General features: G+C 34.8%; 1 protein-coding gene across 10 annotated transcripts in view; it reads left to right on the forward strand.

Annotated features, from left to right (window-relative positions):
• SOX6 (SRY-box transcription factor 6) overlaps positions 1 to 13,047 on the forward strand; it is a 366,568-nt gene that overhangs the window by 300,144 nt on the left and 53,377 nt on the right. For all 10 annotated transcript variants that reach the window (XM_042881831.1, XM_042881833.1, XM_042881825.1 and 7 more), the window contains 3 exons: positions 1,022 to 1,171; positions 5,140 to 5,320; positions 7,028 to 7,218. In XM_042881831.1, the coding sequence (XP_042737765.1) occupies positions 1,022 to 1,171; positions 5,140 to 5,320; positions 7,028 to 7,218 (522 nt within the window). The remainder of the gene's footprint in view (positions 1 to 1,021; positions 1,172 to 5,139; positions 5,321 to 7,027; positions 7,219 to 13,047) is intronic.

The following is a 13,047-nucleotide window of genomic DNA, read 5'->3' on the forward strand; positions in this document are numbered from 1 at the left end:
TATTCTTTATTAAGCTTTCATTTAATTACATGTGCTGAAAGGTCTGCTTTTGATTACTGTAATTTTTTTTATTTGTCCATCTGAATGATAGTAATGTTGGAAATTACATACAAACCACCTGGCTTTTTTCTCACTAGTAAGGCAAAGTTTATATAGATTTATGTGTGAAAGAGGGATTAGGATCTTCCCTGTTTACATTAGTAGAATTATTGCTGATGCTGATTCAAGGTGAGGGCTTAAGTTTGGTCACTGGGAAAAAAAATAAACCTACTTGTATTTGATCAGTGAATGCTTTAGTTTGGTGAAATAGTTTATTTTGATGCACAGGTATTTTATTATGTTTCAGTTAAACTTTTTGAAAAGTTGGATGCATATTCCATGAGGACATTTCTGTCTGTTTATCACTGTTTACAGGAATTTTTAAGGTCTGCATTCTCATTAGCATTTATAGAATGTAAAGATAACAATCACTGTATGCTGAGGCACGCTCTGTTGCCTGTCTTGCTTCCACTGATATCTGGAGAAGATGCATCATTGCCTTTTGGTCGCAAAGACTTCCCATGTCAGCGCCCAGAAGAGGTTCTGGAGTTGGCTTTCTGTGGAAAGCCTGAAACACTGGCTGTTTCTAATGGGGGTTGATCATAACCAGTCATAATATTGCCATTTTTAAAAATTATTACTTATTTATATATATATTTTTTGCATACTTGGGTATGGTATAGCACTTTGCTCTTTACCATCACTAAGGAAGATAGTATTTACTAAAAGAGAGAAAAAGAAATTAGATAAAAGTCAAATTTAAGAAGGTATCACTGTGTGGGAGTTTGCTAGTTGTGTTTGTTTGTTTGTTTGTTTTAACAATAATGAGAAGGGAAAAACGACAAGAAAGTAGTGAAAAAAAAATCTCTCAATCTCTCATTCGTTCAAGAGAAGAAACAGCAGGCAATAAAAATTGCATACATTTACAGCTTTTCTTTTAGGCATTGTGAAAGAATATATTGTATATCTTCTTGTCTTCCAGCAACTGTATGCAGCTCAGCTGGCAAGCATGCAAGTTTCTCCTGGAGCCAAAATGCCATCTACTCCACAGCCACCAAATACAGCAGGGGCACTCTCACCCACTGGGATGAAAAATGAGAAGAGAGGGACCAGCCCGGTAACTCAAGTTAAGGTATTTCTTAATAGGAAAAAAGTTGGTGTCTGGAAAGTGCAGAGAACCTAAATTGATCTATTTAATTGTTTTGCAGCTGGAAGTGGAAGCACATGAAAGCTCTACAAAATTAAAATAAAATGTTCAAGTTCAGTACTGCATTATCAGTAGAGAGCAGAGAAAGTATTCAGTTCATGCTTCCAGAAATATCAGACATCCCTCTTCCTACCTTAGACAGCACAACTGATTCATCAGTAAAATGAGATATTCTCATGATTTCATTTTATATCTAGTAGTGTGCATAAATGAAAACCATTTCATGAATTGTTTCAGGTCAAGCATTTGAGCATCTTAAAATACAATGCTAGTTTATGTTGTTAAGAAAAGAGAGATTTTACAAATCTCTTACTGTACTTCAACAATTTTGGAAAAAGCTTCACATAAAAAGAAAATTTAATTCAGGACTTCAGGTAAAATAATGTGTCACTGCAGATTGCTTTGGCTTTTGCTGATTTCACCCAGCTGCTGACAACGAGGCTGCTCCTCATTGGTTTTGTGCCACTGCTGGATGCTTGTGCCTGCTTATTCTCACTTGCTTGGAACCAGGCAGCTACAACATGGCAGTTGCCAGCAGTATGACATGAACATCGTGCACCCCTTGAAATCAATGGTGGAGCTAGTATCTTTGGGAGGAACAGGCTGGCTCTTATTGCTACATAGTCCTGTGGCTGTTCTGATTTTCTGATGAGACCAAACATGCTTGAAAAAAATGTACTTCAAACTGGAGAAGAACAATAACAGATTTAAAAAAAAACAAAAAAAACCACCAACCTAACTGTAACCCACATTCAAATGTTTTATCAATTTGAATGATAATGCTATAAATGCAGAACTGTTAAAATAGATCTAAATAGATCTAAATAAGGCATATATTGTCTTTGTGTGGAGAAAGTATGCATTTTATGCTAGATGCTAAAGCCTTATGGATACATAATCCTGTAGCCTCAAATCAGCCTGGCAAGATTTTACTAGCTTGAAGTGACAGTTTCTTTTTTTCTTTTTCTTTTCTTTTTTTTTTTTTTTTGACATGAGAGTAAAATATCATTCGTTTTTTCATTATCATCAATCATTGTGGTAAAGTGTGGATGAGTAGATATTTCTGCCTGGGCTGATAAATTTCCATGACACTTTTTTGCTAGGCTGAGAGTACTAATAAATAAAAACTATTCCATTATGGCCAGATCTAACATTTATTTAGCAAAGCATTCACTTTACTTAACTGTAGACGTGTATTAGTCTAATATTTTACCTCTTGTGATCCAATGCCAGGCTTGAGAGCAGTCAGTAAAATTTACCACATACGCAGAGTTTGTTATGGTCAATACAGAAGCCACCAAAAGCAAAGCCCAACTGTTTCAGTGAAGTTGCCATAGTATAAGTGACACCAGCACCAGTGATTTATGGTATTGAGAATATACTACCGACTACTTTAATGCAAAAAAGTAATTTCGTAAGTGAATGAGCCAAATGGATCTACACCAAACCAAACCCTTACTATATGAGTCAAATTTTCCCTGGTTAAATTTAAGCACATATCTCCTTGAACCAAGGCCAATATCATTCCAGCTTTGTGGCCAGCTGAGTCCTATTACACACTTGACCACATGCAAATTCTTGGGGGTTTCCCTACATAATTTAACTTGAATGGACTGAAATATACCTTAATAAAAAAAGAAGTCTTTTTATTCCTATTTTATTAAGCACACTATTGCATCAAAAATATTAAAAATAAACTACTGATAATTAAGATGGACAAATGCCAGTAGCTAATGAAAAAAAATTAGTTGTTAGTATAATATATATATACATACATACATACATATATATATGTATGAACTCTAATGAACTGATACCTGCATGTTGTCTTTGCAATTTTTTACCTATATAGAACATGACAGTTTTGATGGTCATGCATTGCTTAACAAATCCTCCATGTATTCTCTGTATTTAAACAGTTATTTGTATATACTATATGCATTATTTATAGAACTAATGGGATTCTTTTACAGTAGTCAGATCTTACAAAAAAGAATGATGAGTTTTTCAAGTCAGTGACCAGAATGATTTCCATCCAGCTTTTTGGTTGCCTCACAGAAAAGAGAATGCTGTCTGTGAAGTACAAACAAATGGCTTCTGGCAGTGTTCAGACTTTTTTCTCTCGCATTTTTTCAATCAGTAGTAGGCAGACAATTATTTGGAAATTGAACATGGTCACACGGGTTTCTATGAGTACACGCTTGCAGGCCCTAGTCCAGCAAACTTCATAGTCTGGAAGGGTCTCTGAACTTTCACAGAAATTTATTGAAGCCAGTATGTGTAATGAAACAGCTTGCACATAACATGACCACAAAGCATGACACTATACTATGTCCCTTATACTTTTGTGTTTCTGCTTTCCCTTGGACTCTGAACAGGTGTGGGCATTTGTGTGCACTGCAAGGTCAGGAAGAATAAAAACGTCATGCAGTTTTATAGAAATAGTTTAAAACAGGAGGTATGACAGCATTATAAATACCTGTTCGTTACGTTTCCCTTTTTAATGCTTTGTATATGATCAGATGTGCTTTCCTAAATCATCACTTGACAGTAGGAAGAATGGAAAAGATGAGATAATGTAGTGTGTTATTGTATTCTGACACTTAGTTTTAAGCTTTGAAAATGATCAGTGTTATGTTGTAATGTATGGATGATATTCTCTTGTATCCATCATGATTCTACAGTGGGCATATTTTAAATGAGAGGTCTATCTTTCTAAGCTCTTTAATTACAGAAAATCACTATCTCACATTTTTCCAAATACTCTGTCTTGCTTAACGTATTAAGCAAAAGGAACAAACCCAAAGAATAGGAATAAGGTTATGACGTATCCTACTCCAGTTAAACAAATTAATAGTGTGAATGGGTCTTCTTCCAAAAGTAAAGATTTTTCTCAAATAGTCTTATCTCTCATAGCATACATCAAGATGTATGCCAAAGACAGAATTTCTTCCACAGTGCCTATGAAAAGTATAAGAAAATATGAGTACTGATGCTAGATTTGCATATGCTTCAAAAAAACCCATTTCTTTTCTTTATGCAAATGAGCTTACACATAAAGTAAAGGTTGAATGCAGCAGAGATAACTACAGAATATGGAAATAATTACAGAAGCATAGAACAATCAGGAACCAGAATTGCTTTATGTGAAAAAAATCCTGATTTTACATAAATCTGTCAAGAATAAAAAAAAAAAAAAAGGAAAAATAACCAAAATTAAATTTTAGAAAAAATATAAAATATCTTTGAAATGCATGAAATATACATTTTTTACCATAGCAAGTAAAGGAATTTGAATTCACTGGAATACTTTTATTATGAGGGAAGAGCATAGATGATTTTACTAAACAAAACATGCACTCTAAATAAGATGCATTGAATGTATAAGAAAGCAGCAGCATTAAATGTGGGCCAAAAAACTGTCGGGGGCTTCCAAATGATTCTTTCATGAAAGTACATTTGATTGCTTAGTTTCTAATACATATAAAAATAAGCTACATAACTTAATTTTATAGTGCCAGGAACTTTTCAAACAGAACCAATGCAAACGCATTACTGAGCTGCTGGAAATTTTAAATAATTCTTTGTAAATGCCCTAGGTTAATTTAGATCTCTGAAAACACATTAGGAAATTAAGCTGTAATGTGAGCTAATTCAAATTTTAATTTGGCAAAAAGAACGATCCAGCCACATAGTTAATGTAAATAGAAGCATAACACAGAAATTAATGAGATTTCCTTTCATTGAATCTTAAAGGAGGCAGATAATTAGCTTCTTTTGTTATTATTGCAGGAGAATGTGATATTGTCTTCGAGGTGTAAAGTAATGCTTGCTTGCAAAATTATGTGTTCATTTGTCTTTCCCTAATAGTTACTTACATTAAACTCTTGTAGGATGAAGCAGCCCAGCCACTGAATCTTTCAGCCCGACCCAAGACGGCTGAACCAGTCAAATCCCCAACATCTCCAACACAGAACCTCTTCCCAGCTAGCAAAAGCAGTCCAGTGACAGTGACAAACAAGAGTGGTATCCCCAGCCCTCTTGGTGGATCTCTGGGAAGAGGATCCTCCTTAGGTAACTAATCTGTCCTCGGGAAAGAAGAAAACTGGCAAGTTCTATGTGTGGAATGCCAACTTGAATGCACTCGCATCTGAATTAAATAGATACTTAGATCTACATTTCTTTACATTTCATTTCTTTTTACATTTCATTTCTTTTTACATTTCTTGTTTAAAATGGAGAGAAAATATACAGGAAAGATTTTGAAATAATTTTTGAATGCCAAGGATTTACAAGAGTAACCAGATGATGCAGCAGTGATATGCATCTACAGGAAATACAGCAAATAAATATTTAACATATACATACAAATATATACACAGAAGTAAATAAATATGCATATATGAAACACATATAAGAGAGATTTCTATCAATATCTTCCCCACAAACAGCAAATGAAAGCATACATGCAAAGTTAATTCTATAATTTTTGCCTCTGGATTAAAGAAGCAAAAAATAGCTTTTCATGCACATAGAGCTTGCTTAGATACTAGATACACAGGAATGATGTTTCATGTGGTTATTACATTCCATTGCTACAATGTACAATACTTAAGATAAGTAAGTTTTCAGTCACTTTGTTGAACCAGGGCCAAGGACCATTCCTTGTCTCAGTGGGATATGATAAACCAGAAATCAGGCAGGAAGGTAAATCCAGATGTGGTTTTCAGCTGTTTGGCCCAAATGTACCATTAGTTTCACTCAGAATATGGAATTTTTGAACCCATATTGAAACTTCTTTAATTAGTAAAGCTTATTAAGTAATGAAACAAAATTGATCTGAAGTCTGTGTATGAAGACTCCCTCAAGCAGTCAAGAAACTGAATCAAGAGCTGTAAGATCTCAGTTATCAGTCCTAAAGTTCAGATAGTAAATTTTAACTGTGACTAAATACTACAAACCACTTACTCACAATCTACAGCTCAAGTGTACTTGTAAAATATATAGAAACACTTGTGAAAAATGAACAGGTATGTTAAATAAATGCCTTAGATATATAAAATTGTGATTTGTTCAATTCTGAAAACACTTGGGAGCCTCATGATTTCTGAAAGATCAAGTTTCTGCAGCTAGCTAGCTGTCTATTCTACAATATAACTCCAGCTACTGCTACACCAGCTAATACTAGAAAGCAGCATACCAGTTTGAACTCAAATACCATTCTAGAGAGGTGGATGCAGAAGACATGCCTAAAGTGTGAATGTTTTTAATATAAGCCATAAAAACATTTCCCTTCGCTTCCAAAGAAGCCATTGAAACATTATCAAAAATGGTCATTATACTGATATCAGGGTGATAATATGCTCTGTCTGCCAAAGTAAGTGCCCTTTCAGAACCCATGTCTGTCTGATGATGTCCAAATCAGATTTCTTTATCTTTCTTAGTTCATTTTCTTGTTATCAATACTTTAAAAGGTTCCCACTTAAGCTTCAGATAAATGTTGTGTTAAACATGTAAGTTTGAACGTTGAGTCCATGGTTATATTCAGACACCTCCATATTAGTCTGTGCCAAGACTTTAGAGGTAATATTTATAACAAAACAAAAGAAGAGAACAGGCTTATGAATCAATTCTATAGATTAATTCAGCCTTCAGACAAACAACCACTGCCAACCCTCCTCCTTTTGAAGGGGTTGCAGTTTTAATAGGATGAGAACTGAATGATCATACTGGATTCTAATTTGGATGATTACCTGAATAAAGTGTGTTCTCTCTTTATAGATATTCTTTCCAGTCTTAATTCACCTGCCCTGTTTGGGGACCAGGACACAGTAATGAAAGCCATTCAGGAGGCTCGGAAGATGAGAGAGCAGATCCAAAGGGAGCAGCAGCAGCAACAGCAGCCACATGGTGTTGATGGAAAATTGCCCTCCATGAATAACATGGGTCTAAACAACTGCAGGAATGAAAAGGTAATGTTTCCCATTGCCACACAGTGTTTCATTCATTCTTTTCTCTGCAAACAGCTTCTTATTTTTGTATAAAATCTTTTTTTACAACTGTTTGCTATCTCCGATTGTTGCTTCACATTGCTATTCTACAAACTTCTCTACATGTGTATGACAGCATTCAAAAAAAAACATTCCTATGCACAACATGCGATTAATGTGTAAGCGTGCCTACAACAATGTGAAAAACGAACTGGTTGAAGCTACAATCGTTTGTGGTTGGTAGATTGAGAATGAGTGGATTTATAAGTATAATAGAAAGGCCAGTTACATACTACCATGGTGAAGGATTACAGTGCTGTTGAATATACTTGAGTGTGTTTGAATCTGTGACTCACATTCAACAACCATTTTGATGGTACTTTCCAGACAGTAAAATGAAGTGGGGCACAGTAATAAAATACAGAAGGTGGTGAGGGAGCATAGCCAGCATCAGAATGAGAAGGACAACATTCACCGTAGCAAATAGCAAATAGTGTGAGATCACAGAACAAAGATAAGGGACTGCTTCTATCACTTGCACTTTAAGGACCATTTAGAGGACAAAAACTCACTTGGAAAATTCTTTGCATCTGTGCTGTCCTTCTGTGTAGCCTTTCCAAGCTCTGCAAGACCTGTTGCAGGAGAAGGTCTCTGTGTGTATAACAGAGACAGGAAACACTGAATCTGGTATTTGGCTGAACTGTAGAGCTGACTTTCTGGTGAACACTGCTACTCTGTTTACTTCGCTAGAGGTGGCTTGTGCTGCAAAAGAAAAAAGAAATAATAATTTATTCTTTTTCCAGCATACAATTTTTATACTAGTGGCAGAAAATCAGTTATATACCACAAGACTTATTCTACATTTTAGTTAACTAGAAACAGTTAACTGATAACAACAGTAATCATTATGGCATTGGGCAAATAGGAACTGTTACGATTTAACTTGGTGATGAACAAAAAGAAAACTGGCCCATTCACTTGTCTATATAAAGCAAATAATGTTTCAGAGTATTTGCTGGAGCAAATAATAATTATGAAAAAAAAAAAAAAAAACCCTAAAAAAACCCAGCAGTTAACTTTTCAATTCCTATAATTCATTACAGAAAATTCAGTTACATTTCTGTGTTTTATAGGGTAGGTTCAGTATATTTTGAGGAGTAAAGGAAGAGGCTATTATTCTTGAAAGAGTAAGGAATTTTTAGTCTAGGCTGAGTGTAAGATACAGCAGAATATTAACTATATCTTAAACTGTGAGTTTGATGATTATATGATCTTTTCTCAACTCACAGGGAAATACTCAGTGAGTAGGCAGATTGTAGGAAGGTGTGGAAAAAAAAAAGGAAATGTTATAAATAGAACTGTCAAAGATTGATGCATAACTTTTAATTTACATTTTCTGTTTTGTATTTTTGCTTGATTCTTGGTTCTTTACCGTCCTTAAAACAAGAGAAAGGTTTGGCATCTATAGAAAAGGTTTGTTAAACTAATGCTACACAGGCTTAAAAATACTTTTATTTTTAAGACAAATTCAAAGGCTCAGTGAAAAACTCATTTAATGCAGATTGGTAGCATGAAAAGCAGAGGAATTGAAAACTGACCCAGCAGGCCATATTCAGCAAAACTCTCAATGTAGAACCAGTGTTTGTTCCTAACTGAGACATAGAGTACTGAAGTTATAAAATAAATGTCACACCTATAATTATTATTAAGAGTGTATTAAATATGCTTATTTAAAATGTATTTTATGAGTTTCAGTTGCTTGACATTTAAAAATATCTAACACAGTACAAGGGTTATTGAAAAAATTCTTAACATTTGATATGACTTTGAAAAGTAAGTGTAAAAATGGCATCCACTTACTTTTCAGTTACTGCACCCTGAGTCTTTTCAGTACCATGTTTACTTCTTGCATTGTACAAAGAACTTTTTATTTTGTCTTTCACTTTTTGAAGAAAAGGAAGTAAATGTTTCAGAGAATGAGGTGAAATGTCTGGTTTTTTACAGACTACTGACAATGCATATTCCTGATACACAAGTAGGAACAACACAGATACAGATACAGGTCCCAGGCTGAGGTTATACATAGGTGGTGAGAGGGAAAAAAACGTTTATTTACAAATTTAGCAGAATGAATTGGAAGTCTTTGAAAATATAAACAACACAGTGCTGAAATGCTGCCTTCTATCTGAAGAGTTCTCATGGTAACACTTGCAACTACTTAATTCTGAGAATACAACGGCATCAAGGAAAGCTGTTGTTAAAGCTCTCAGTGCCTTTATGTAGCCCTGCTAGTTTTGTTTAGCATAGCGTGTACTACAGGGTGAATTGTCAAAGTAAGAAAAAGTTGTAGCATGTACTATAATTTTAGTTTTGGTGTGCTAGTCTGTTATCCTTGCTCTGAAGATGCAAGAAAGACAAAGCTTACAAAAGAATGGGTTATAAATTTATCTTTTAAAATTAGGATAGATCCTGACACTCTAACTTAAAGCAAAAAGGTATTGTTACATATTCTAAGGGAATATATTTATGCTTTGTAGCATGTATAAAGTACATTAAGAACAGAAGCATCCTTTGAACCAATAGAATTCTAGAACACTTTTCCCATCCCCTCTCCCCCTCTTTTACCCTCTGCCCTTTCAATTTTTACGTTATGATGTATTTCTTTTAGTCTCAAAATTATGAACAGGATGATCAAAATGAGGGGAGGGAATGACTGATCACTTCAATAAAAAAACATAATTTTGAAATAATTGTATGCAAAGAACATAGTGTATAGTTTCTGTCATAATCCCAGTGAAGCTTTGATAACATAGTTGCAAGTCTGGATTGGTTTCTTTTGAAGAATGGGGACGCTATGTTTTCAGGACCAAATTTTCAGAAATTGGCTTCAGGTAATTAGACATGTATGAATGAGTAGTTAGAAGCTGGCACCAGAAAAAAGATGACAAATTAATTGCCTGCAGATGGTTTAAAAAAGCTATTGAGTCTTGGTCACTTACTGGTCTTCAAGTTCAGATAGCTGGTAATAGTTTGTTGTGCAAATGATTGCGCTTACAAAATGATGTACATAGCTTCAAAGCCTGGGCCTAGGCTTTTTTGAAAACGTGTCATTTGAGTCTCAGAAAACTTGGTATTTGGTTAGAGACACAGAATTGAAAATTGCCTGTGTTCATATTCTACCGTTCAAACAAAATCTCCTACAAAGCTTTAAAAGTGCTCACAGAAATTCACTCATTAGAAAGTATAAAACAAAAACGTGCAGCTCTCTGACACAGTCAGACTTTACCATTTGCTAAAGCCTTAAGGTTAGGGTACACTTCAGAGATTATACTATTCTGAGGACATCTACAGTTACAGAGTTATTTCAATTTATGTACGTGAGGCAAAAAGTTGTCAGAGTGGAGCTGATTTTTTTTTTACCTTACCTGATGCATATCAGGTTCAGGTTGACTGAGCAAAGGGGAGAAGCAACTATGTCTGTGGCTTCACAGGGTAAAGAGGAATACTGGGAAACGGGGGGGAATGAAGAAAATCTAGAAAATAGGCTACACCACTCTTTCCACTTGACATGACAGAAGTAAAATTGTCAGAGAATTGGCTTTGTTCAGTGGATAGGACTTTCTTCCATATTTACCTTCAACAAAAATGAGTGCATTAAAATACTTAAACAGAATTTGCATTCTAGAGCTATTATTATCTTATTATTTTGGCAGAGTATGATTTCCTAGAAGATTTGATTTGATTTGATTTAATGCTTTAACTGAACCAGAAAATACTATGTAATCTGTAATATTGCTGATGATGTACGTATTAAGCATGAAAACGCTGACAAAAACACTTCAAAAATCTTTGTAGAAAAAAATATGCGCAGATATACTCCAGTCTTCATTGGAGAAAAATATGTTAAGTCAGGATAGAACATACACCCACTGAACATTCTCCTGTCTGGACATGGTGCTGGGCAACCTGATTTCCAGAGGTCTTTTCCAAGCTAAACCATTCTGTGATTCTGCTGAACCCACAGATATCCCCACCTCTCCATTTTCTTACCCATGAAGCAGATTCATTGAGATTTGAGAAAAACCAGAATTTAGTATGATATTTTTATGTTCGTATTCCATTCCTACCCTTTGGTAGATTTTCAGACAACTGTTTATTTGCAGTAGGAAACCGGAGTTGGTCCTCAAAATAAATAATGTGAGTCACCACCTACTTCCTGAGAATTATCATGCTTTAGTACCTCTTACTGAGCCTTTTATTGCTTTCTTATTTCTAAATCAAAGTTTTAAAATTTGAATCCACATAATTTATCCTAAGATAGACCACAGTTTGTACATAAAATGTAAAAATTCTTAAAAATGTATATTATTTACCCACAGAGATGTTACAGTCTATTGATCAAATCCATGTTTCGGCATTTGGATTTGACTTGATAATCCATAACGACCCCTTTGGAGGTGATACGCTCTGCTGTATTTAGGGACTGTTAAATATGTGGATTACTGACACAATAGAGTGTAACAACTCCTCTGGAGCTGCTACGCTTCATCACATATATGAACCTACTGCACACACATGCAAAGTTTGCCTAATAGAAACACTTTAGAAAGTCTCTGCAGAAAAGCTACTAGTTGTATATGTATAATCTTCTTTTGCCTGCAGCTCTGCAATGACTCCATCACTGTGTTGTTTATTTTTCAAAATACAAGCAGTACTGGGTTATGTAGGTGACATTTATTCTACCAGCCTTTTTCTCTCTGTCCATTCAGAATTCCAGAGTAACTGGGAAGGCAGAACATTGAGAACTTGAATGAATTGGTCATAAGGGCCTTGTGTAGTTTTATAAATCTTTATGAATGAGTGGTTTAGATTTGCAAAGGCTGATCTATTATAATTTGCTCTGATAAAACCTTTTTTTTCCCCCCTTTGGTTTCTTATCTGCCTGTACTAAATAAGAAGACAATGCTCATATTTCATTGTGCTTGAGGACATAACAGAAGCTGTAAGCATTTCCAATTGGATCCTTTCTTCTGTTGGTTAAATCTTAATTCGACTTGTAATTAGAGGGCAAACACCTCATAGTTAGGCAAAAAAAAAAGAACGACAATATCAATAGAAACTGACTAGCTTTGCAGAGTTGTTACTTTTTTGTGGTATTGTCTGAAGAGACGTACCAAATGCTGATCTCACCACAGCTTAAGGAAGGTCCCAAGCCCTATAGTTTACACTTAGGTATAATTCCGTTTAAGCTTAAATAGGTATTTTTAAGTCCTATAATAAAAAATGTGAAACTGTATATAGAGAAAGAAGAATGCAACTGATTTATTTAATTCTGAGGGAGTGTATTCCATCTGTCTAATGAAGAATCTGATTTCAACAGAGACACTGCAACTGGGAAACTGTTTTCCCTGAATACATCATCCTCTTCTGTCAACAAAGTTTTACCTGGGGAGTTTCTGAGATGTAGAAGGACACACTGCACTCACTGCCCTTCACAGTTCCATCATTTTACAACAGATAAATGACTTGTGTGAGCTAGATGCCCCAGAATAGGGAAGACTTTCAAGTACAAATAGAGGCAGTTCCTCATCATTCTTAAAAATGTCCTTTATACACTACTGTGGCAAATTTGGCTGATTTAGTAGTCTTCTTGTGGCTGTAAATAATGTAAACAAAGTTTTCATACAGTGTGTTCAAAGTCAACTTCCTAAAGCTGTATTTGATCATTGCTATTTCTTTTTTTCTTTTCAGTTTTTCCAAAATATTTTGAAAGTGCAGTAATTTTGCAGTTTCATTTTGAGGCCTGACACC

The sequence above is a fragment of the Lagopus leucura genome, unplaced genomic scaffold, assembly GCF_019238085.1.
Source record: "Lagopus leucura isolate 7727_CA_CO unplaced genomic scaffold, USGS_WTPT01 Super-Scaffold_100033, whole genome shotgun sequence".
NCBI lineage: Eukaryota > Metazoa > Chordata > Aves > Galliformes > Phasianidae > Lagopus > Lagopus leucura.